This window comes from Danio aesculapii, chromosome 13, assembly GCF_903798145.1.
Source record: "Danio aesculapii chromosome 13, fDanAes4.1, whole genome shotgun sequence".
NCBI lineage: Eukaryota > Metazoa > Chordata > Actinopteri > Cypriniformes > Danionidae > Danio > Danio aesculapii.
Genome location: NC_079447.1, coordinates 53071454 through 53099001, shown reverse-complemented (window position 1 = coordinate 53099001; position 27548 = coordinate 53071454). Strand labels below are relative to the sequence as shown.

Below are 27548 nucleotides of genomic sequence, written 5' to 3'. Positions count from 1 at the left end.
AGACATAATCTTGTTTTCCTTTTGACAGAAGATTACTTCACTTCCCCCATTGGCAGATTATTTTGCTTGTCTCACCTCAACTCATTATTTCTGAAAACGACTATATTTATGACTATATTTATATTAAAATGCTTCTTGGTTTAAGAATGTTTAGATATCTGGACTGGAAAAATGACAGAAAATGCATTGTTTGCAGTGCAGGATTGGTTAGATGTTTAGGTTTATCTGAACTGATGCATCCAACTGGAACAATGAATGGATGGATGGATGTACTGATGGAGTTCTGAGATTACTGCATGGTCCTGTGGTCACTGGAAGATGCTGATTATCCATTTATACACACATTTAGAAAGAGAGCGAGATGTGCCTGACCCTCCTCATAGCCCCATTATTACTGTTAATATGTCTGACATGCTTTCAGTATCAGCCACGGTGTCAATTCGTGCACTCCACATGGAAATATTGAATAATTACTGAAAAGAAAATGACAAAAAGATCTGCATTTGAGGGATATATTCAGGACGTGAGCCTAACACGAAATCAAAAAATGACCATTGATTCACTTTCAAAACCAGTGGCAAGCTGTGGTAGAGTCATGTAGTAAAGGAGCAAGAGTTCTAACTGAGGAAGAAACTAAATGAGGACGTGTAATCTTTTTTGACTGATGTTTTCACTGGAATGAGTGAGTCTAATGCACTGAAAACAAGTGTAGCGTGTGTGTGTGTGTATCTTGTATTACTCATGTTATGGGACCAAATGTCCCCACAAGTATAGTAATACAAGTATTTTGCCTGTTTTGGTCCCCATGAGGAAAATGCCTCATAAATCAGACAGAATGAAGTATTTAGAAGATCCAAAAATGCAGATTGTTTCCTTTGAGTTTTGGGTTTAGGGGGAGAGGGATAGAAGATAGAATCTATACAGTACAAATATCATTACGTCTATGGGAAGTCCTCATAAAGATAGCTGTACAAGTGTATGAGTGTGTGTGTGTGACTCGAGATAACGATACACCTTCCACTAACAAGCACAATAACCCCTCGGCTGAAAATTAAAAATATCAAATCCCACCCGTGGATTCCCGCTCGACTCAGCACACACACACACACACACGCACACACACACACACACACACACTGAAATGAAATCCGACTGAAAAGTGGGACATTGCTCTGCTAAATCAGTAACTGATACACACACACACACACACACACACACACACACACACACACTCTTCTTTTCTAGTCAAAGCAGGAAGATTCTTCTTTCCCAGTTTATGAAGTGTGTACACCTCTGATATGAAGACCCTCCAGCACAAAACCAGGAGTCATAAAGGGTCAATTTTTGGAAAGACCCAAAAGTTGGATAAATAAGGTGTCCATTGATGGCTGATTTTAGGAGAATATTCAGCTAAGATATAAATAATTGAAGCTGAAATCTGAGAGGTCAAGAAAAATAAACAAATTAAGCTCTTAGCAATGAACATTACTGATCAGAAGCTGAGTTATGATATATGTACAGTAGGACATTTGTCTTCATGGATTTGGGTCTTTACTGAACATCATTGATCAGGAATGAGCCATCAGCCAAACATCATCGTCGTGAATGAGTGTGTATGGGTGTTTCCCAGTACTGCGTTGCAGCTGGAAGGGCATCCGCTGTGTAAAACATATGCTGGAATAGTTGGTGGTTCATTCCTCTGTGGCGACCCCTGAAATAGAGACTAAGCCGGAGGAAAATGAATGAATGAATGAATGATGGCTTTATAAGTTTGGTTCTTGATTGTGTTGTGTTGATGGTTCAGGCTCCGCTTCTCCGGGGTTTTCCTGTAAGGCAGGGCTCGTCTTGCTTGTTTTCCACTTGACTTGCTCAGCGTGTGATTATTCCTGTCTCTGCTCATCTGGAGTAATGTGAACTTCTGCTGAATTATGCAGCTGTCAGAGACAACAAACACAACAAGCTCTTCATATTTGCATTAGCAGATGCGCAGGCTAAATATGGAGTCAACGAGTTACACGCTAATGTCTTTTATCATGCTAATAAATTACAGAGAATATAGTCAACAGAAACAAAAGAGCAAAAACTATTGTTGTTGTGTTATCTAACAATGACAACAAACACTGCAAAAATGCTTTACTTTTGTCTAGTTTACAGTCTAAATATCTAAAAAATCAGCCCTTTAGGGCGGGGCTATCGGTCTGTTAGGGTGGGGCTACCAGTCTTTTAGGGTGGGGCTATCAGTCCTTTAGGGTGGAGCTATCAGTACTGTAGGGTGGTGCTATCAGTCCTGTTGGGAGGGGCTATCAGTCCTGTTGGGAGGGGCTATCAGTACTGTAGGGTGGTGCTATCAGTCCTGTTGGGAGGGGCTATCAGTCCTGTAGGGTGGTGCTATCTGTCCTGTAGGGTCGTGCTATCAGTCCTGTAGGCGGGGCTATCAGTCCTTTAGGGCAGTGCTATCAGTCCTGTAGGCGGGGCTATCAGTTATTTAGGGCGGTGCTATCAGTCCTGTAGGCGGGGCTATTAGTTATTTAGGGCGGTGCTATCAGTCCTGTAGACGGGGCTATCAGTCCTGTAGGCGGGGCTATTAGTTATTTAGGGCGGTGCTATCAGTCCTGTAGGCTGGACTATTAGTTATTTAGGGCGGTGCTATCAGTCCTGTAGGCGGGACTATTAGTTATTTAGGGCGGTGCTATCAGTCCTGTAGGCTGGACTATTAGTTATTTAGAGCGGTGCTATCAGTCCTGTAGGCGGGACTATTAGTTATTTAGGGCGGTGCTATCAGTCCTGTAGGCTGGACTATCAGTTATTTAGAGCGGTGCTATCAGTCCTGTAGGCGGGACTATTAGTTATTTAGGGCGGTGCTATCAGTTCTGTAGGCTGGACTATTAGCTATTTAGGGTGGTGCTATCAGTCCTGTAGGCGGGGCTATCAGTTATTTAGGGCGGTGCTATCAGTTCTGTAGGCGGGACTTTTAGTTATTTAGGGCAGTGCTATCAGTCCTGTAGGCGGGGCTATCAGTTATTTAGGGCGGTGCTATCAGTCCTGTAGGCTGGGCTATTAGTTATATAGGGTGGTGCTATCAGTCCTGTAGGTGGGACTATTAGTTATTTAGAGCGGTGCTATCAGTCCTGTAGGCGGGACTATTAGTTATTTAGGGCGGTGCTATCAGTCCTGTAGGCTGGGCTATTAGTTATATAGGGTGGTGCTATCAGTCCTGTAGGTGGGACTATTAGTTATTTAGAGCGGTGCTATCAGTCCTGTAGGCGGGACTATTAGTTATTTAGGGCGGTGCTATCAGTCCTGTAGGCTGGACTATTAGTTATTTAGGGCGGTGCTATCAGTCTTGTAGGCTGGACTATTAGTTATTTAGGGTGGTGCTATCAGTCCTGTAGGCGGGGCTATCAGTTATTTAGGGCGGTGCTATCAGTTCTGTAGGCGGGACTTTTAGTTATTTAGGGCAGTGCTATCAGTCCTGTAGGCGGGGCTATCAGTTATTTAGGGCGGTGCTATCAGTCCTGTAGGCTGGGCTATTAGTTATTTAGGGCGGTGCTATCAGTCCTGTAGGCGGGGCTATCAGTTATTTAGGGCGGTGCTATCAGTCCTGTAGGCGGGACTATTAGTTATTTAGGGCAGTGCTATCAGTCCTGTAGGCGGGACTATTAGTTATTTAGGGCAGTGCTATCAGTCCTGTAGGCGGGACTATTAGTTATTTAGGGCAGTGCTATCAGTCCTGTAGGCGGGACTATTAGTTATTTAGGGGCGGTGCTATCAGTCCTGTAGGCGGGACTATTAGTTATTTAGGGCAGTGCTATCAGTCCTGTAGGCGGGACTATTAGTTATTTAGGGTGGTGCTATCAGTCATGTAGGCTGGGCTATTAGTTATATAGGGTGGTGCTATCAGTCCTGTAGGCGGGACTATTAGTTATTTAGGGTGGTGCTATCAATCCTGTAGGCGGGGTTGCAGGTTGTGTTTAGTGGCTCTGCTTTTGTTCATTCCTTCAGTTCATCAGTTTGAAATTGAGTGTGAAATGGCAGAAATAAATGTGATTTTGACTCTTGCAGTGTGCTGAGAGAGGGACTCGTCTTCTTCAGGATTGCTTTATTGACGAGGGATGCAAATTCTGGATTATTTTCTCCGTTAATTAACATGTTTCATATCTCATTGTTCTGCTCTCATTCTCGCTCATGCATCAACAGAGACTCATTTGCATACTAAAATGTTTTGTCAGTGCAAGTTTGGTCAAATAGTTTAGCTTAGCTACTCACACACGTGTGTACAGCTATCTTTATGGGGACATCCCATAGACATAATGATGTTTCTACTGTACATAATGTATATGTGTACAGATATGCTCACAAACACACTCACATATGCATATACAAACACAAACACACACACAAACACACTCACATATGCATATACAAACGCACACATGCACAAACATGCTCACAAACACACATGCATGTACACCTAAACATGCATACAAACTCACAGACACACACAAACATGTACAAGCAAGCACACACACATATACGCTCTTTAACACGCATGCATACACACTCACACATACATGCACAAATACACACACAAACACAATCAGACACAAACATATACACAAACACACAGACACACAAACAAAAACACATATACACACACAAAACACTCACACACACATACACACACAAACACACATGCACAATCACACTCACACATACAAACACACACACACACTCACAAACACACATGCATGCACTCACACAAAAACACGTCTGTCTGTCCTTCTGTCCTTCCATCCATCCATCTATCCATCCATCCATTCATCCATCCATCCATCCATCCATCCATCCATCCATCTATTGTTCCATCCAACCATCCATCCATCCATCCATCCATCCATCCATCTATTGTTCCATCCATCCATTCATCCATCTGAGTCTGTAAATGGCAGTGTATTGATCATGAGTGTATGTTTTCTCTTCCTCCAGCCGGCTCCTCATATGTGTTTGGCAAGCAGGGTGGTGTGATCACGTACTCCTGGCCTCCTCATGACCGTCCCAGCACGCGTGTGGACCGGCTGGCCCTGGGCTTCATCACGCTGATGGAGGACGCTACACTGGTACGAGTGGACAGCTCCGCAGGCCTGGGGGACTACCTCAAACTGCACATCGTAAGTGCAACATCTCTCTATCTAAATAAAATAAAAGTACACACGTATATTAGCTTCAAATAAATCTATATGTTTGTATTTTATATATTTTATTTTCCAGGACTAGGATAAACACTGTTTATAGATCATGAAATACATGGGAATAATAATCCAACAATCTGACAATGTTCTTTATTGTGTACATAATTAGACATTTCTCGCAGTGTGGAGCTGTTCTTTGTGCAAGCATCATGGAATGGATCTGGGATTTTGTTTGTCATCTTCCTCTACCATGTTTTGTCTATTGTTATGTTTAGTCTATTTTTACTTCATTTACATATTATTCCTTTTCCACTCGACAGCCAGCAGTCAAATACAGTCACCAGGCTGACCCTGTTGAAACACTGTCTGTGGCTGGTTTTTGTCTGCTCAGCCAGTCTCTCCTGGAATCTTTGGGAAAATGATCTGATTATTTTGGCCTAAAATGACTGATTTTGCTGTGCCTTTTCTCAAAATCTGCTGTGATAATTGTGGCATTTCTTGTGTTTTAATGTGGCTGAATGTGCAGTGCAACAGTCTGAATAAAATGTGCAGCAATTAAAAAGCTATCAATCCTTTAGGGCGGGGCTATCAGTCCTTTAGGGTGGTGCTATCATTCCCTTAGGGCGGGGCTATCAAACCTTTAGGGCGGGGCTATCAGTCCTTTAGGGTGGTGCTATCATTCCTTTAGGGCGGAGCTATAAAACATTTAGAAAGGAGCTATCAGTTCTTTAGGGAGGGGCTATCAGTCCTTTAGGGTGGGGATATCAGTCCTTTAGGGCAGTGCTATCAATTCTCTAGGGTGGGGCTATCAGTCGTTTAGGGTGGGGATATCAGTCCTTTAGGGCAGTGCTATCAATTCTCTAGGGTGGGGCTATCAGTCGTTTAGGGTGGGGATATCAGTCCTTTAGGGCAGTGCTATCAATTCTCTAGGGTGGGGCTATCAGTCCTTTAGGGTGGGGATATCAGTCTTTTAGGCCGGTGCTATCAGTCCTTTACGGTGGAGCTATCAGTCTTTTAGGGCGGTGCTATCAGTCAATTAGGGAGGGGCTATCAGTCTTTTAGGGCGGGGCTATCAGTCAATTAGGGCGGGGCTATCAGTCTTTTAGGGCGGTGCTATCAGTCCTTTAGGGAGTGGCTATCAGTCCTTTACGGAGGGGCTATCAGTCCATTAGGGGCGGCGCTATCAATCCACTTGGGCGTGGCTATCAGTTCTTTAGGGAGGGGCTATCAGTCCCTTAGGGTGGGGCTAGCAGGTTGTGTCTAGTGGCCCTGCTTTTGTTTATTTGTCCTTCACTTTGTTAGCAACACCAACAATCAAATCAGTTTACAAAGGACAAAATCATGCACTGCCCTTAATTATTTTCTCATTTTATTACTTGACAACTTTAATTATGGTCACTTTAAAAGCTTCAGTCCACAAGCCGCTAGTAATTGGTTTATTTTGTTATAAATCCTGTAAACATGTTTGAGCAAATCCTGACCTTCTTATAGGCATCAGTGTGAGGTGAAAGGTGTCGGTGGCCTGATAATGCAGAGCGTCTGTCAGTATGTCGTGGGTGATGATCCTCACTGCTGCTGAGATGGTGCTCTTCTGTCTGGAAGGCGAGGTTTCCTCTCTGCTAGATTGAGTTGCAGGTGATGTGATTTCACCCATGCTGAGATGTCCACCAGGCAGGCGGAGATCTGGATGGGGTTGCATGACTGAAATAAAATGTAAATCTGTGTGTCACCAGCATATAGATGTTTCTGTGAGGATGCGCATCTCAGAACTGAGGCCGATACCATACGCATCTCAATGCACAGGCTGCTAGTGCTGTGCAATATCACCATGTACACCTATACGCTAGCATTACTTTAGGCTGTTGCTAGCAGGGTTACCCTATTACCAGCAGTTAAAAGTGTTGCTTCGATTACAATCCTTCAGCACTGCTCTGTTTTCTGTATATTATTTGCTATTATTCAGATTATTCATGTGTTTATTTTTAGCATTTGTCCCTACTACATTTGAATAGCAGTTATAAAGCTTCACAATGAATAAAAAGCAACTCAGCAGCTTGACTTTAATTAAACTGAGAATAATGGCACAGATGTCCTTCAGCTTTGTGTTCCAGTAATTTGAGGTGGAGAATAATGGCAGTGATAATAAACGATGTGAAGCAGATGTAGAGGTGCTTGTTGAGAAGACAGAGCCAGATTTATGCTGTTGTTGGTGTGCAGAGCTGAGCTGAGCTGTGATTCTGGAGCAGATCATTCATCTGTGTGGACATCGTCCTTCAGGCCGTCGCTCAGCCGCTGTGTTTGAGTGGAAGAAAGACGGTGCAGTGTGCTGGAAGCGATTCAGCTGGAGAGATGGATGAGATCTTTGTGATTGTTCAGTAAGAGTGATCGAAATCATAATTGTGTCCGTCTGGGGTCAGACTCAGAGCTCTGCAGGTGAAGCGGCAGACACTATAGTCTCCAGAATAACTCAAATAAAGCTGAATAGTTGATGCATTAATCATTAGCTTTCTTAATTCACGTCAGTCCACACCTCTTTCTCCAGGAGCCCCCTGAGTAAATAATGAGTACATTAACATGTTTGTGTGGACTATCCCTTTAACTTTCAGACTGTTGTGTGGCCAGATCATCAGTGTTATAGTCTGCGTGGGCTCTGTGCTGTGTGTGTTTGCGTCGTTTTTCCAGAGCGTGTGTTTATTCTCGCTGTGGATCCTCTGGGAAGTCTGTCGCACGCGAATCCCAGCGCTTCAATTAAAACCCCCGGCCATTGACAAGAACTCGCAGAGATCACATTACACGGCTAATTTAAACCTGCTGCTGCGCTCATCACACACACACACACACACACACACACACACACACACACACACACACACAGTCTGGCACTCGATGCACAGTTCACTGGAGACTCAGGACACACTCATCATGTCATCATGCATACAGCTGTTATGAAGCTGCTCTTCAGTGTTAAAGCATCTCGTCTCCTCATCTCTGTTTCCATAGTGACGGCGCAGCTCTGTCGCCTGTGTGTGTTTTACCTGTGCTGCACACCTGTATGTGCCAGTAGTGTTAGATTTGAGCTGCAGTCTGAGAGATCTCCTCTAGTGTTTGAAGATGAGTTGAGTCCAGTCAGACTGCAGATATGATCATGTGTGTTTGAGGTGAGTGAGGGCAGACTGAGCGGAGTGTGTGTGTTTCACCTGTTATGCTGATGTCTCCATCTAAAGGTGTGAGTTCGACTTGTGTGTAAGACTGCAGTGTTGCATTAAAACGACCATCCAATGAGTGAAGGAGAACAACATCGTGACTTCCTGATCAACTGGAGTGTGGAAGAGTGTGTGTGTGGACTGGACCTGAAGCTGATGAACTCCAGCAGATGAACAGAACACAGCCAGTGTTTGCTCAGGGCCGCCGCTGATGCTGTACAGTGCAGAGCTCAACACAGGCTGCAGTCTAAAGGGCTCGAAACACCTTATTGTTAGAGATCACTTCATTCAAAACTGCTTCATTAAAGTGTTTGTGTATCTGTATTGAGATGATAAATGCAGAGATGGGAAGTAATGAAGCAGAAATACTTCATTACTGTACTAAGGTGGATCTTTCTGGTATCAGTACCTTACATTTTTACACACATATCGGTACTTTCTACTTCTTACATGCTTTAATCCACGCTCGTTACTTTCGTTTTCATGTGTTTGGTGGCACGATCTATATTATTTCTTATCATTGAACAATTCAATCACCTTTCTGATGCAGTCAAAGGCCATTACACACCTTATGTTGGCTAGTTTATGAAGATTTCTATGAGAAAGGCAAGGATGACTATGCAGATGAGACAGATGGAGACGGCTAATTAAACATGAATGATACTGCTCTGTTTACACGGTAATAAGACAGATATTGCTTGTTCAAATCACAGGTAAACAAGAGAGACACAATCCAGTTAAAAATATACTGTTACTGCTACTGTTTGACTTTATTAATCCCCAAAGGGACATTCACATGTCACAGCAGAGCTCTCCATACTAAAAATAAATAAGTTACATATATATATATATATATATATATATATATATATATATAAACAATAATAAAATTACATTTCACACTGTACACCTTAGTTCCAAAAACAACGAGTAAACACTTGACCATATCTAACTCAGTTCAGCACAAGTTCATCTGGTGTGACTTTGGTTATACAATCTGATCCCTGTTGGTGAATAAAATGCCTACAAATGCTTAAGGTTAAGAGTCTTTTGTCCACTTACGATCATATTGCACGGGATTTCTCTGTTCTTTCAATTTAATACTGCGAAAAATTTGCTTTTTCTGTAAAAATTTGTACATTTTAGCACTAAAACAATCAAATACTTTATGCATTGAGATTTATGTGCTTCATTTCTGATGAGTTAATATTTCCTAATACAGAATTGATGCTGTTTTGCAGGTTTTTTAATCGATTTTTTAATTGATTAATCTTTAATCTTTAATTTTAACACATGTTTTACAACAGCAACAGTAACTATACTGGGCAATTCATGAATAAAAATATAATGCGAAAGATCCTGAATTTATCACGTGAATAAAAGATCATGCATGTTGTTTAGGTTGTGGTCACGCCTGTGTATGTAGCTTTTAGCATGTATTTAGAGAATTAATGTTTATCCATTAAGCTGAATATCCACAATACCCTGGAAAAAAACACTAACATAACAGATTATGGATGAGAGCTGCACTGAAAAAAGTGTTGCAAACAATTTATTTGTGTTGAATTTAAACAAACAAATTAAATTTAATAATGTTCAACTTGATTTGTTTGTTTAAATTCAGCCCAAATAAATTGTTTACAGCCACTCAACGTGAAAAAATTGAGTAAATCCAAGGAATCATCTTTGAATAATTGTTTTCAGTGTGCTCAAGCTAAAGTTTGCAGTCAGATACGAGTATTTATTTTAGTTTCCAATATATTTTATGTTTTGAATATATTCAATAGAAAAATATTCAAATATAAAATTCAATATATGTTTGACAGAACTCAGTGTACAATGCAAGACATTATTTGTATGAACATAAACGGCAGCTGTTGTTTTTGATCCAACAGCTGCAAAACTACATGATGAACACTGAGTTTGCATCAGGATGATGAGATATGGGGGGAACCAGATATTTACCTACCAAGTGAAGCTAAAACTTGTTGTAGTAATGGGTACTTTTTACTCAAGTACAATTTTGAGGCCGTACTTCTTTACTTTTACTTGAGTACAAAAGTGTAGTCAGTACTTTTTACCAGAGTCCTTTTAAACATGAGTATCTGTACTGCTTCTTGAGTAAAGGATCTGTGGCAAAATGTACCCACATTGCTAGTATCATCCATATATTCTAACTCCTGTGCGTTTCTCTGCAGGTAAAAGGCAACGTTGTGGCTGTGTTTAATGTGGGCACGTATGACATCAACATCGAGGAGAACGCAAAGCTCGTAAATGATGGGAATTACCATATAGTGCGCTTCACGAGGAGCGGCGGCAATGCCACACTGCAGGTGGACGATCTGCCGGTTATTGAGCGATTCCCGCCAGGTGAGAAACACACTTCACACTTCACTGCGTTATTGTTTACACTGCAAAAATGCTTGTCTCAGGTAGAGTTTGTGTCCTGTTTCTAGTCCAAATGTCTAAAAACTCTTACATCAAGAAGCCTTTTCAAGACAAGCACTAAATATAGTCATGTTTCCAGCAATAATGAATCAAAATGAAGGGAGTTTTTCATTAAAACACGCTAAATAATTTGACACATAATTAATACAGTGCTTCACACACTTAGAGTTTACCGCCCAAGTATAAAACCAAATATACCCAGACATCCGCGATTGATTAAGTAGTAGTAAATCTTCTCTTGTTTACCTGTTTCATACATCCCGTTCTGTGTGTGCGAGACCTGTCAACACTCCCACAGAGAGCCTCACATGCTCTGCAGACCCACTAGGGCTACGTTCACACTGCGAGGCTTAGCGCTCAAATCAGATGTTTTCTCAGATCTGATGTTTCTGCATGGCTGTTCACACTGCTCTTATAGATGTGGCCAGTATCAGATCTTCAGTGTGAACAGATCCTGTTCCTAAACTAAGCCGCATGTGCAATAGTGCAGATACGGACAGCACATTATGCACACAGTGTGTATATTGTATGAAGCACGTTGTCAGATCATGCTTATATGATTACTGCCCTTTCCACAAACAACCGTGGTGTACTTCATCAACTGTAAAGGGTTGTTCTGCTACTACTAAAGTGTATTTCGCCATTTGAAACCTAAAATAAGTTATTATTATTATTATATACTAACCCTAACTTATCCAGCATATGTTTTACGCAGCAGATGCCCTTCCAGCTGCAACCCATCACTGGGAAACACTCATACACACTCATTCACACACACATACACTACGGACAATTTTAGCTTACCTAATTCACCTGGACCACAAGCCATTGTGGGGGGACTTGTGGGGGAAACCGGACCACCCGGAGGAAACCCATATCAACACAGGGAGAAATCCACACAGAAACGCCAACTGACCCAGCCAAGGCTCGAACCAGCGACCATCTTGCTGTGAGGCGACAGCACTACTTACTGCGCCACTGCGTCGCCAATTATAATTAATAATATACATTATAAATAATTATGTCAAGTCTGTCAATGTGATATTTCAGTGAATTCACATTTTTAATACAATAATATGATGAAAACCCCTGGTCTATTTGAAGAACTTAACCTATCTAAGTATTGCTTAGTAGTGCTGATTAAACCCTCCTGTTGACTTACGGGTCAAAGATGACCCAGGCACTATTTTAACAGCAGAAAAAACCCTAAACACTGTTTTTTCATCTTGAAGTTTGCTGATAATTTTCTATTTTCATATTTTTTATGAAGGCTGAACACATTTAGGCTACAACCTTTGTCCTTCGGGTCAATTTTGACCCACCAGCTATAAAATAATTGGTCACACTTTTTAACAAGGCTTCATTAATTAATATTAGTTAATATATTTATCAACATCAACTAATAATGAACAATACTCGCACAGCGTTTATTAATGATAGTTTAATATTTACCAATGCATTATTAACGTCCACATTCATGCATGTTAACGTTGGTAATGCACTGTCAATTAACATAAACTTTATTTTTATTAACTAACATTACCAAACATGAACAGATACTGTAATAAATGTATTGTTCATTGTTTGTTCGTGTTAGTAAGTGCATTAACTAACATTAACTAATATAACCTTATTGTTAAATGTTACCAAATAATCTTTACACCACAAAACCAGCTCACACACACACATGCACACTACAAGACACACACACACTAGTCTGAGGTGAACTATCTGCTGCTGCTTTCACTAGTATGGCAATAAATGTGATGTAAAACTCACATTGGGAGCATTTAACACTGAATAAAGCATGTAATCAGTACCTGAGGTGATCATTGTCATAGTAGTTTATGCTGTTGTTCTGCCTTGATGTCGCTGAAATAGAAACGGTTTCTAAAATAGTACTTTTGCACATCGCTGTCGCTGATGGTTAGGACAAAAATTGGTTTTAACATTAAAAGGATAGCTTTCATCACATGTTGTGACAACGCGTCACGTGTAGTTAGGACACGCTGTCAGACAGGCCGAAGTATTATGTAATAATTAATGTTAAATTAGTAAAATAAATGGAGAAGCAGCCTAATAAATATCTCTGGACTCACTGATGCAGTCCGGTTTAATTGGGACGCTTTTTCTTTTTTAAATGATTCATGCAGATTGGGTTTGGGGAAGATGTGACTGAGGTCAGGTTTGAATTTTAGGACTGGAGAAAAGCTCTACTTCAGACTTCAGACAGTCAGACAGGCTTCAGATGATAGTGGATGTTCCCATTCTGTCAGAAAATCAATTATTTATTTATTGGCATCATCATTGGGCTACCGTCTACACCAATCCAGATAAAACTGAGAATGACATTTTCATCTGAAAGAGCTCAGTGTCCACACTAATGTTTCACTGGAGCCTTTTCACAAGACCTGTTTAACAGGCATCAGCATCTTAAATCCTTGAAGGATTTGTTAAAAACTGTATGCACATTTCAGACCCCCTAGTTTAACACCATTTGTTTTGGGATTTATGTGCGATAAAAGTGACTGATTTTGTGGCGGTAATTCACAGAAATTATCAGACAATTTTGATTTAAAAAAAAAAAAAAAAAAAAAAATATATATATATATATATATATATATATATATATATAAAAATCTAAATGATTATATTATTAATTACCATATTAGGTGGCCTACTATTTTCGGTGTGCAATCTGAAACAATAACAATGACACAAGTCATTAAAATAAAGCTTCTTTATTTTGGTCTCGTCAAGACGAGATCTGAAACTGTAGGGATTAAGCCAATGGAAGATTGTATGACATCATGTCACACGTAGGACATGTGTTAGGCCTTCCTCCACTGTAATACACCTAAAACACGGATTGCCGTAAAACTCGTCATTAGCAGGGAAGCGTTTTCTCTCTTGTTAACTGCTGGGAAAGAGTTCAACTAAATAATTTAGCGATTTGACGCACATCAATATATCAGCCATACATGTAAAGCACAAATTATGTCCTTCAATTCGGTCACATCCAGCGGCCAAATCTCATCTCCACCTGTCTGTTCCTTTGCTCCAACTTTCCTTTGCAGTCTGAAGCACGTCAAATGCAACACAAGATGTCCATATCTCAATTTTTTTTTACATTTAAATCACTCGCACTTCATCTGCGTCTGCACCAGCTGAAAACTCCCCCGCCCCCCATTCCATGCAATATAATGATTGTGAGGGCGCAGATGAGACGTCATGTCTCGAGAGACACTCAAATACATCACGTGCGCTGTATATGCAACATCTATAAGTCATGTAAAACAAATAATTGCAAACTGAAATAAACATAATTTGATTAAATTGTTTGAAATTGGATGTTTTATGAGATTATTTAGGTTTTTTGTGATTATTTTGCGTTTAATTAGAAATTCTGCAGGGTCTCAAAAATGTTTTTGTTGATTTTGCGTTGGATTCAGCGATCGCGGAATCATGAAAAACCAGGGGGTCTGATATTTATATGTATTTCTGTTTTACATCATCTTTGCATCAAATTACAAAGAATGAATTATGTGAAGCGTTCATAATGCAGTGTGTGCAGGCCAGTGAATGCAGGCCAGTGAATCTGACACTATTCTCTCTTCTGGCTGCCGTTATCAGTCTATCACTATTGTTTTCCTTCTTCTGAAAGTCTTGATTACACCATCCTGGAGTTTTTCTCTCATTATTTCAGCAAATAGGATTGTAAAAAAGGATTTGTTGTAATTTAAAGCGACAGTCACCAAAACGCCACCATTAGGATCAAAACTGCGTTCACACCAGACGCGGCACGCACAAATAAACTGTGCTATTCTCTTGTAAATAGATGCGTGAACATTTTGAGCTCATTCATTCATTTTGGATTAGTCCCTTTATTAATCAGGGGTCGCCACAGTGGAATGAACCGCCAACTTATTCAGCATATGTTTCACACAGCGGATGCCCTTCCAGCTGTAACCCAGTACTGGAAAACACCCACACACTCCCATAAACTATGGACAATTTAGCTTACCCAATTCCTCTATAGCGCATGTGTTTGGACTGTGGGGGAAACCGGAGCACCCAGACGAAACCTACACCAACACGAGGAGAACATGCAAACTCCACACAGAAACACCAATTGATCCACCCGGGACTCGAACCAGTGACCTTCTTGCTGTGAGGTGACAGTGCTAACCACTGAGCCACCGTGTCTCCCACATTTTGAGTTCACTTGCTATATTCACACGTCAAATTCTCTTCACAATAGACACAGATTTGCGTCAGGGGCAGTTCTTCAGTCTGCCCGGTGACTCTAGTTTCATTGCTAAATGGCTAACATGGATGTTATTAAGAGAATAGCTGTGCTTTATTTGCTTTAGGAAAGCTGAAAAACTGCGTATATTCGTTTGGCGCCATGTCTGAGTCCACTAGATCCATCCAGAGGTGCACCAAGCTCTGTGAGCTCATCAACTCCTCCAGAAACTGAACCTGATGGAAGCTTTCAGCGGTGCTTCTGACTGAGCCGAGTCCAGTTTGATGAGCTGTTGTCCGGTGTCAGCAAGAGGATTTCCCCTCAGGACACCAACAACACGTGCTATGTCATAATCACACCCCATACTAGAGCTATCTCCTGGTTGGTTAATGCAGTGCGAATGTCCACTGAAGTTCTGATTTTCCAACTCGCGCCACACGTCTTTGCATTGACTCAACATGTAAATCACTCGCGCTTCAGACGTATCTGGTGTGAACGCATGATAAAAGGGTCCGTTTCAGAGAGTTATAAAACAATACCTGTGTAGTATTTTGTGCTGAAACTCACGCGCACACACACACACACACACACACACACACACACACACACACACACTCATCAGACTTATTTTAAATCATAATAGGTCCCCTTTAATTCTGTACAGAGATATATATATATATATATATATATACATCTGTACACAGTCTCTACAGCAGTATTTCCCAACCCTGTTCCTGGAGGCACACCAACAGTACATATTTTGGATGTCTCCCTTATCTGACCCATTAACTTCAGATGTTGGAGTCTCTTCTAATGTTCTGATGAGTTGATTCAGGTGTGTTTGATTAGGGAGAGGTTGAAAATGTGGACTGTTGGTGTGCCTTCAGGAACAGGGTTGGGAAACACTGCTCTACAGTATAAACTAGACTAAAATTAAGTGTAAAATATATTTAAATGTAAACACAAGAGCTTGAGTAACACGTTTTTAACCTTTGACCTTGTAATTTAACCAATGAAATGTCTTTTTAAACTTCAAAGGACACATTGATAGTCACCGGCTGGGAACTGGTAGACTTCCATATCGGCGGCTAGTTGAAGAATCGCTACCGAAGAATGGTAAAAACCACGATAACGCTTAAGTAATACTATTTTAATAGTAATGCATTTTTATAAACCCATAATTTAAGCATTATTTGATATTAAAGTGAGCTATTTAAATAGGGCACGCTTGGAATAATGTTAACTAGTTTGTTTTAACACTCGGTTAAAGGGACTGTACATTTAAAATAATATAAACTATACATAATTTAAAGTTTTTGTTGAATTAATTAAGTGTAATGTACAATTTTGTTTGCATAACTGTAGCATGTGTCTGTGTGTCTATGATGAATTAAGAAACAGGCACTGTAAATAGATCATATTTAATATAAAACAATTAATAGTATTTAAATATGTTTTTAAAGTAACAAGCTTGAGTCCCTTTAACACCATTTTACATGAATAAAGATGAGATAAATGATAATAAAAGGATATGAAACGCATGTCTGATTTGAGATCTTAATATGAAATGTGCCTCCGCCGTCGCTGATCTGTTCTGTTTGATTTCAGTTTAATTTTCCGTCTTCATTTTCTTCTCGATCTCCATTTCTCTTTGTGTCCGTGCTGTAAGGCAGACTTGGTTATGGAGATTTCTGTTTGTCATTTGTTGTTGGTTTGTAAATAGCACTGTTGTGTTCACACACACCTACATCAAAGCGTTCGGTCACTTCCAGAGTTAACATTTACTAAAGGTTTACTCAGCTTTCTGTCATTTAAGATGTTCATTTTCTTCAGTCATAAAGAAATGAAGGTTTTTAGGGGAAGCTTGCAGGATTGTTCTCCATATAGTTATGATGGCTGATTGTCGAAGCACTGCTTTATGAAGCTTTGAAACTATTATCAATCATTTGTTTTAAATCAGTGGTTCAGAGAGTGTATGACAAGATCAAGATCACATGATTTCAGTAAACAAGGCTTCAGTCGACATGAATCACATGCATTTACTCTGATCGCCCTCTAGTGGAGAATCACTGAACAGGTTTCATCTCTCTGCAACTCTCACATGGTCACCCCAGAAAGTGTTTTGCTGCACCTGATGTTTGACTGTTGTAGCTGTGAAATAACTCTAATCATTCAGTGGAGTGATATGGAGATGTAATGCAGTCTAAACCTGCCGGAACTAATTTAGCTGTGCCCAAACACCTGAGAGAGGCCATCAGCCAATCAGAATCAAGCTTTCAATAGACCTGTAAGCTAACCAGCAGCTAGCTCTCTGCAACTCTCACATGGTCGCCCGCTGAAGCTAAGCAGGGCTGCACCCTGAATGGGAGACCACATGGGAAAGCTAGGTTGCTGCAGGTAGTGGTGTTAGTTAGGCCAGCAGGGGGCGCTCAACCTGCGGTCTGTGTTTGTCCTAACGCCCCAGTATATTGATGGAGACTCTATACTGTCAGTGAGCGCCGTCTTTCAGATGAGATGTTAAACTGAGATCCCGACTCTCTGTGGTTGTTAATAATCCCAGGATGTCCTTGGAAAAAGTCCTGGCCAAATCTGCCCACTGGCCTCTGTCCATCATGTCCTAACCATCCCCTTATCACTCTGTCTCCTTTCCACCAATCAGCTGGTGTGTGTTTTGGTGCAATACGGTTGCCGTCGCCTCATCCAGGTGGATGCTGCACACTGGTGCTGGATGAGGAGATCCCCCCCCCCAAAAACATGCAAGAGAGAAAGAAAGAAGGAAGGAAATGAAGAAAGAAATGAACGTCTTACATGACAAAAGTGGCGAGTAAATGTTCATTCTGGAAGTGAACTAACCCTTTAAATAAGATGAAGTTGTTTTTGAGAGTTTGAGGTGATCGATCTGCCTTCAGCTTCACTCTCCCTTCACTGTTCCCTTGTTCACTGTAGTATTTCTGAATCACTGCATTACATGCTTTACACCTCTCCATCATCCACAGATGATATGAAGAGGCCTTTCAGCAAACCACCACAGCATACATGTGTTCCCATCCTGTTTTATTTCAGTTCACAGTTGAAGACTGAATTATATATTTACACAAGTGCTGGTTTTGTACCACATTTATAAAGATAATAGTTTGATTAACCAATTTATTTTCTCTTTGTCATGATGACAGCACATAATATTAGACTAGATATTCTTCAAGACACTAGTATTCAGCTTAACGTGCCATTTAAAGGCTTCACTAGGGTAATTAGGGTAAAGTTAGGGTAATTAGGCAAGTCAATGTATAACAGTGGTTTATTCTGGAGACAATCTAAAACTAATATTGACTACGTTTACATGTACACCAATAATTCGATTTCAATGCGATTAAGACAATGCTCTGATTAAGAGTTAACCATGTAAACAGCGATTTTTGATTCATTTTAATCAGGTTAAGATCATAATCGAACTAAAGAGAAATGGAGTTAAGACATGTGGAGTATGCAGATTTTAGTCGCACTATTGAAGTACTTCCACTAAAACTACACTTCCAGCAGTTCATAGTCGCATCCAATATCTCGTTTGTCAGGGGGGCATGCATGAAATGTTCCTGAATGAAAGTGAAAGTGCCGAACTGCAGTTAAAGTCGACAAATTAAAAATGAAACACCCAAAATTACCTGCAACTCCAGAGGAAATATGGATAGCGCTGTGATGCAATGACATCAATCGAATTATGTGCTATAACATGTAAAACAGGATCATATAAGAAACATTCAAAAAGCAGCTCACGTAAACACCTTAATATTATTATTGTCTTAATTAGATTAAAGCAAATCATTCGATTACTGATGTCCATGTAAACGTAGTCAATGATAAGGGGGCTAATAAACCTGCTTTTATTTCAGCCAAAATAATAACTTATTATTATTATTACTAATTAACTATTATAATTATTACTAATAATTACTTATTATTTAGATTTTGTGTACTGTTTCTAGTCCGAATACTCAGAATTATTCACCCTCCTGAAGAATTTTCCCCAAGAGAAGATTTTCTGATCATAATAGTGTTAATAACTCATCTCTAATAACTGATGTCTTTTCTCTTTGTCATGATGACAGCACATAATATTAGACTAGATATTCTTCAAGACACTAGTATTCAGCTTAAAGTGACATTTAAAGGCTTCACTAGGGTAATTAGGGTAAAGTTAGGGTAATTAAGCAAGTCATTGTATAACAGTGGTTTATTCTGGAGACAATCCAAAACTAATATTGCTGAAGGGGGCTAATAATATTGACCTTAAAAACTATGAAAATATTATATATTTTATTCAGCTGAACTAAAAGAAATGAGGCTTTCTCCAGAAGTAAATCAAATGTCCTGGCTCTATTAAACAGCACTTATTAGAAATAAAGATTCACAGAAAGGCGGATCATTTAGTCTTCAGCTGTGTGTGTTTCATCAGCATCGCTTTGAGCAGGGTAATGCGTCGTCTGCTCAGGCGGGATTATTGTGTGTGTGTGTGTGTGTGTGTGTGCGTGTGTGTGTGTGTGTGTGTGTGCACTGCAAATATGTCCTGTTTCTAGTCCAAATATCTGCAAATTCTTAAATCAAGAAGCATTTTCTAGACAAGCACACAATCTAGTGTTGTTTTCAGAAATAATGAGCCAAAATGAAGAGAGTTTTTCCTTAAAACAAGACAATAATCTGCCACTGGAGGAAGAGAAATGCTAAATTTGATATTTTTCACATAAGTTTATTTCTCTTCCTCCATTGTCTGATTATTTAGCTTGTTTTAATGAGAAACTCTCTTCATTTTGACGTTTTATATCTAATATATGATATACTTTTACTGAAAGTTCAGTTTGATTTAAGAAGTTTTAGATATTTGGATGAGTAAGGAAGGTCTTTATTTGCAGTGTGTGTTTGTGGGTGAGTGTGTGTGAATGCATGAATGTGTGCATGTGCGAGTGCTTGCGTGCGTGTGCTTGTGTGCATGCGTGTGTGTGCGAGTGCTTGTGTTCGAGTGCTTGCGTGTGTGCATGTCCGAGTGCTACCGTGTGTGCATGTCAGAGTGCTTGTGTGAGTGCTTGCAGTGTGCGTGCAAGTTTGTTTGCATGCATTCGAGTGTGTTCGAGTGCATGCGTTTGTCTGTGCGTGTAAGTGTGTGCGTGAGTGCATGTATGCGAGTGTGTGTGTGCGTGTGAGTGTGTGTGTGCATGAGTGTTTAAGTGCTTGTGCATGCAAGTGTATGTGTGAGTGTGTGTGTCTGTGTGCATGAGTGTTTCAGTGCTTGTGCATACAAGTGTATGTGTGAGTGTGTGTGTGCATGAGTGTTTAAGTGCTTGTGCATGTGAGTGTTTGTATACATGAGTGTATGCATGTGTGCGTGCATCTGTTCATTAGTGTGTGGGTGCATGTGTGCATGCATTCGTGAGTGCGAGTTTGTGTGTGTGCGTGTGTGTGTGTGTGTGTGTGTGTGTGTGTGTGTGTGTGTGTGTGTGTGTGCGTGTGTGCGTATGCGTGTGTGTGTGTATGGATCTCAGTGCTGCTGTAGTAACTCAGCTCTCCTGCAGGCCGTCAGCTCACCATCTTCAACAGTCAGATGACGATCCGCATCGGCGGCTGGCAGAAGCAGCAGGTCTCCGGCTTCCAGGGTCAGATGTCAGGCTTTTATTACAACGGCCTGAAGGTGTTCAGCATGGCTGCGGACGGAGACCCAAACGTGCGCATAGAGGGCAGCGTGCGGCTGGTTGGAGAGCTGCAGTCCTCCTCTACACCACACGGCGGCGCCACTGTCTATCAGAGCACAGTGACGGAGATCAGCAGCACCACCAGTAACACCATCACCATCACATACAGCACACCTTCAGAAGACCAGCAGGTCAGAGCTCAGCGTTACTGCACTCTCAGTACCACAGGTTATCCTTCATTTTCACACACAAGAGTAAAGAAAGAAAGAAAAGAGTGAAGGAAAACGATTCTGAAACTTATTTTAATTTAAAACAATAGTTTTAATCTAATAACTGATTACCCTTATCACGCAGACACAGAACACACTCTCGTTTCACTCTCGGTCCAGACAACACGGGAGCCGACAACAGTTGGTTTTTGTTGAGGGTAGTTGTTAAGGTTCAGCTCTCTGTGTCCTGGTCTTTAGCTGACTAACATTGATTTATGCCTAGTTCACACTACAGGATTTTCAGACCGATTTGAGACCAATTTGGGCCAGATTTGAGGCTGATTTCAGACCGATTTAAGCTCAATTTAAGACCAATTTGGACCCGATTTGAGAACAATTTGAGCCTGATTTCAGACCAATTTGAGCCTGATTTCAAACCGATTGGAGACCAATTTGGGCCCGATTTGAAACAGATTTGAGGCTGATTTCAGATTGATTTGAGACCGATTTAAGACCAATTTGGGCCTGATTGGCCCGATTTGAGCCTGATTTCAGACCAATTTGAGCCTGATTTCAGACCGATTGGAGACCAATTTGGGCCCGATTTTAAACAGATTTGAGCCTGAGTTCAGATTGATTTGAGACCCATTTGAGACCAATTTTGGCCTGATTTGAGACTGATTTGAGCTTGATTTGAGACCATTTTGGGCCCGATTTGAGCCTGATTTCAGACCAATTTGGGCCTGATTTAAGACCGATTTCAGACCAATTTGAGACTGATTTGAGACTGATTTCAGACCAATTTGAGACCAATTTGGGCCTGATTTCAGCCTGATTTCAGACCGGTTTGGGACCAATTTAGGACTGATTTATGACCGATTTGAGCCTGATTTCAGACCAATTTGAGACTGATTTGAGACTGATTTCTGACCGATTTGAGACCAATTTGGGCCTGATTTCAACCTGATTTCAGACCGATTTGAGACCAATTTAGACCCCATTTGAGACTAATTTCAGACCGATTTGAGTCCGATTTGAGACCAATTTTGGCCAGATTTGAGGCTGATTTCAGACTGATTTAAGCTCAATTTGAGAGCAATTTGAGCCTGATTTCAGACCGATTTGAGACCAATTTGAGCCTGATTTTAGACCGATTTCAGACCAAATGAGCCTGATTTCAGACCGAATTGAAACCAATTTGGGCCAGATTTGAGGCCAATTTTGGTGTTAAGAAAGAGCTGTTGGGTGACAGAACAGTTTTTTTTTAGATCGTGTAGTGTTTGACGCCCTCTTGTGGATCATTTATGTAGTGTGAACACCATAGTGATTTAAAGGTCCTGTGAAGTGCTTAGTGTGAATGTTTGGCATAATCTCAGCTGAAAAATGAAGAGAGGGTGGGGCATATAGTAGCTCCTCCCCTTTATAAAACAGTCAACAGCGTGTTGTTTTTCTCACAGCTCTTCCAGTGAGAGTGGTTGAGTTCAAGGACATCAAATGAACAGCCAATGAGAAGAAGGGGGCGGGGCATATCAGACATTAGAGAACATTTGATTGGTCAGAAGATTTGATTAGGAGACGACAAAAAATCGATGCATTTCGGCGGAAGAGACAAACTGCAAACTTTGCATGTTTTTGTCACTGTTTTGGAGCACACTAGCTTATAGATATCCTACAAACTAACAGACCGAAATTAACATCAAGTCACGTAGTCTAATCTGTTGATGTTTAAAGTCAAATAGTGTGAACTAGGCTTAAATGTGTTAGATCTGGAAGTGTGGGACTGATTTGTGTGTGTTTTCTGTCTGTGTTGTTCTTCTGGTTTTCATCCTCGGTGTGTGTGTGTGTGTGTGTGTGTGTGTGTGTGTGTGCGTGTGTGTGTGTGTGTGTGTGTGTGTGTGTGTGTGTGTGTGTGTTTGCATGTCTGCTAGACTACAGATGAGCTGTTAGTGGCGTCTGCCGAGTGCCCTAGTGATGATGAGGACATTGACCCGTGTGAGCCGAGCTCAGGTGGGTTTCAGTAGCTTAGTTCTGTCTTTATTACTGCATTTCTGACTGAATATCAGTCTCCTGCTGCATGTGGTTTGGAGAAACGCAACAATAATTTTCACGTTTTGCGCCACGTTGTTTAAATAGTAAATCCGTTTGCGCCACTCTGTGGACTCATGTGTGTGCTGGTCTATAAAGGAGGTGTGTTAAGGCGCATTGTTGGCGTGTTGCTATTCTGAGGAGCTGAAATAGACTGAGCAATAGACCAGCTGAAAGCTGCTCTAAAGTCCAGCACAGTAAGTTATGCGCCTTAAACGCTTACACACTGCTGAATACACACAGGATGAACAGCAACACACAAATATCTATACAGATGAAAACAATTAGTTTTGAAGCAAATCTTTGTGCTTAACAAAGGAAATTAAGTCTGTGGGCTGATAGATGTGTTCAGTGGAGTGAGTCTCCACCGTTTCCTCACTCCACCAAAGTAAAGGAGTAAAGAGTAAAGAGAAAGTAAAGAGGCTGAATGGAGGAGGCTGGTTCTTTATCCTCGCGCTGCAGATGCTCTGTTTAACTGTTTTCTCACTAGTGAAGCGTTCAGTTTTTACACTTATAAAGTCAGCCATGTAAATAGCAAATACACCATGGTGTAACGCAACTCTTAAAGGGAATGAAAGACGAGACTCTGATTGGTTTAATGCAGGTTATGCTCAAAACACACCCAGAACTCATGAAGAGAATCAGCACAACCCTGTTAGACCATGCGCCGTGTATCATTAAAAGATCATTAATATAGAGCCCTAAGTGATCTTTAGTTTGTGTATTTATTTTATTTTATAGTGTGTGTGTATTTTAAAACTGTTAAAATAAATAAAAAGCGGTCCCACTTTATATTAAGTGTCCTTAAATACTATGTACTTACACCAAAATTAACAATTCGTTAGGATGTACTTATTGTGTAAATACATGTATTTACTGTGTACTTATGCTTGATTAAATACCTGTATGTAATTACATCTGTTATTAATTTCTGTAATTACATTTGTAAATACACTGTAGACCATCCCTTACACCTTAACCCACCCTTAAACCCACCCATACCACCAGACATGTCCATAACTCTACTCCTATTCCGACTCAAGACCTATTCTCAAATACATTATGAACACAGTAAGCACATTGTATTTACATTCTGATGCAAGTACAGAGTAGTTAAGGACACTTAATATAAAGTGGAACCTAAAAACTCAAAGTAAAAGAAGAAATGCTGCAAATTATAGTCGCAAAAAAATAGCTTTAGTTTTCAGTGAATCCTGGAGGGACCGGTTCTCCTTTACTGCTCAGCGTGAGAAATGAAAGCTGTGGTGTGTGAGCGTGTGAACCGGCTGAAATGCGTGTCCAGACTTGAGAGCTCTGCATCGTTCACTTATGATTAAATTAGTGAAACTGAATCTTAATACAAGGTGTAAATGAGGCCGGGATCACTATGCAACACCTCCTCTCCTTGAATTGGTTTTACTCTGAGGGGGTTCTACAGAAATTTGGCTGACTGAATAAACACTCTGTTGAAACTAATTATAGCAAGTGTAAACTCTTTTTATTTTACACACATGTGTTGTTTTAGCATCAAATGAAAACACCAATCACAACAAAAAAACTAAAGATTTGGTAATGTCAGAACCTGAATAGTCTTTCTGAATAAAGTCAGTGACCGCTTATCCTTACGAGCACTTGAGAGCGTTGCAATAATTTCCCTCCGATGTCCTGTCACTCTAGAAAAGAGACCGTTGTAAGCAGGAAAGCAGTCAAGTTGCCCTCTGTTTGAGTGAGATGAAGTTGCTCCCCGAGAAGTTGGATAAGCTTTATATTGCTTAAACTCCAAGTGAAAACAGCAAGCCAACAGACGTAAAGGATAGCAACATATAAATAGTCCTGTAATGGAGCGATAACTGCAACAGTTCTCAAACATCAGACTGAGTGTGAAGGCCGGTAGCGAAAGTGATACCTGTGGTGTGCACTCTACCATACACTCATTCTTACTCTATGGTAAGTGACTCTTTATAAGGGTGCAAATCAACCTAAGCTGTATTACATGTCAACATACCAAACAAAACACAATGCAATAAATAAATAAATCAGAAAATAATAATAACTGTTACATCTAATAACTGATGTATTTTCTCTTTGCCATGATGACAGCACATAATATTAGACTAGATATTCTTCAAGACACTAGTATTCAGCTTAAAGTCACATTTAAAGGCTTCACTAGGGTAATTAGGGTAAAGTTAGGGTAATTAGGCAAGTCATTGTATAACAGTGGTTTATTCTGGAGACAATCCAAAACTATTATTGCTTAAAACCAGTTAAACTCTAGTGCTATTTTGGGATTTCCGCCTGGATTTTGCCTACCCAAATTTAAAAGCTTCCCAAATCCACATGCAGAGGTGTAGATGCAAAAATGTGGTATCATTTTAAAGAAAACCCTTTGTATTTTCATAAAACACTATTGAAATTGTTTAAAACACCTAATAAAAGAGGCGCTTTTTGTATTTTTTTTATAAACTCAAATTTGAAAGTGGACCCTTTAGGTTCTGTGGGCTCTAGCTTGCTGTAATTAATGTTGGTGGTTCCTGCACATGTCTGTAATCATAGGAAAAATGTCTCCACCATAATCTATGCAAAAGTTATTGTATTCCAGCTGATGAGAGGTGCTATAGAAGCCACAGGGATCGATCATTGTTTTCATATTTCATATTTGTTTGATCAAACATAATTCACTGTGTTTGGACCACGTCAGACATATAAAAGGATTACTTATGCACATCACCTCAAAAACAGAGGAGAAATAGCCCTGAAGTGCACAGCGTAAGGTAAGAGATGACAGCTGTCTGTGCTATCTGGGGCTGCTTATTGATCATTAATGTATTGTTTTGACTTCTGCGCCATGGAAACACCAAGATTCATTCCACAACTGTATGATATGAGAATATAATTCAGTAAAAAGAATACCAGAACCGTATGAGCACCGGCAAGAGCTTTCATTTGAGCTAGAACTTGTACATATGTCATATATGAACCATATGAAAACTGAACCAATGTTCAATACCCAGCTCGGGTATCCAAAATACTGTGTATTTAAGTGTTAATCACTTTTGTACAGGAGAATAAAAACCAAAGTGATGCATATGTGCATAAAATATAGCTTCTACACTTTCAAATGAAAGCACTTAAGGGGGTCGGGTGCGATGCTAGCCCTTTAAACCTTAGAGCGAAAGTCAATGACGTCACAGACCCGGTACCGGGTCGGCAGAGTTTAACTGATTAAGCGGGCTAATAATATTGACCTTAAAATGGGTTCAAAATAATCAAGAACTGCTTTTATTCTAGCTGAAATAAAACAAATAAGACTTTCTCCAGAAGAAACAATATTAGAGGAAATACTGTGAGAAATTCCTGAATCTGTTCAACATCATTGATAATAATTCTGACTTCAACTGTGTAACTGCAGGTTAATTGTGTTTATATATAATAACTTTAACTATTTAAAGCTATTAGTTACTAGTTAATTAAAGTTATGTCAGCTAATACCCCTATCTTTTCTGAATTTGAGTGTAATGCAGTAATGTGCTCCTTTAATGAAGCTGCTTGAAACAATAATTACTGTGAAATGCGCTATACAAATAAACTGGAATTTATTTGAGTAAAGTGACTCCCTGTTGTTGTGTTCCTCCAGCGGGCCCCACAGGCCCCGGGGTCAGCAGTTTCCCGGGCCCGGCGGAGGTTTTCCGGGAGTCCAATGGCACCACAGGGATGGTGGTGGGCATCGTGGCGGGCGCGGCGCTCTGCATCCTCATCCTCCTCTACGCCATGTACAAATACCGCAACCGAGATGAGGGATCGTACCACGTGGACGAGAGCAGAAACTACATCTGCAACTCTAACGGAGCGGCGCTGAAGGAGAAAAACACTGCAGACGATGACAGCGGGACGGCCAGCAAGAGCAAGAAGAACAAAAACAAGGAGTATTATGTGTGAATAATCCTGCAAAAACACTTTCTGACCTGGAGTTTTTGTCTCGCTTCTTGTGCAGATATCTAAAGCATCTTAAATCAAGACGTTTTCTACGCAAGCAGCACATAGTTTGCTTTAAGAAATAAGGAGTCAATGAGTTCTTCATTAAAACAAGCTAAATAATGAGTAAAATCAAGTCTTTAAATCAAGCACTTCCTATTTCAAAGCAAAAAGAAGATTATTTTAGATTATTTTAAGGAAAAACTCACTTTATTTACTTATTATTTCTGAAAACAAGACTTTTTTGGTTGTCTGGAAATTGCGAACAAAAAACTTATGATCACATGTACACTTCATTTACTTTTCTTCGCGTTAGTTCCTTTATTAATCAGGGGTCGCCACCCAACCGCCAACTATTCCAGCATATGTTTTACGCAGCGAATGCCCTTCCAGCTGCAACCCAGTACTGGGAAACACCCATACACACTCACATTCACTCACACACTCATACATTACGGCCAGTTTAGTTGATCAATTCCCCTATAGCACATGTGTTTGGACTGTGGGGGAAA

General features: G+C 40.4%; 1 protein-coding gene across 2 annotated transcripts in view; it reads left to right on the top strand.

The window, feature by feature from the left end:
• The window catches only part of LOC130239403 (neurexin-1b-beta), a 37928-nt gene extending 10381 nt beyond the window's left edge, over positions 1-27547 (top strand). The window contains exons 2-7 of one of the 2 annotated variants that reach the window (XM_056470564.1): positions 4987-5168; positions 10591-10762; positions 16125-16202; positions 20651-20958; positions 22905-22983; positions 26699-27547. In XM_056470564.1, the coding sequence (XP_056326539.1) occupies positions 4987-5168; positions 10591-10762; positions 16125-16202; positions 20651-20958; positions 22905-22983; positions 26699-27000 (1121 nt within the window). In that variant the 3' untranslated portion in view covers positions 27001-27547. The remainder of the gene's footprint in view (positions 1-4986; positions 5169-10590; positions 10763-16124; positions 16203-20650; positions 20959-22904; positions 22984-26698) is intronic. The other variant, XM_056470565.1, reaches the window with a different exon arrangement.
• The last annotated feature ends 1 nt before the right edge of the window (position 27548 follows it).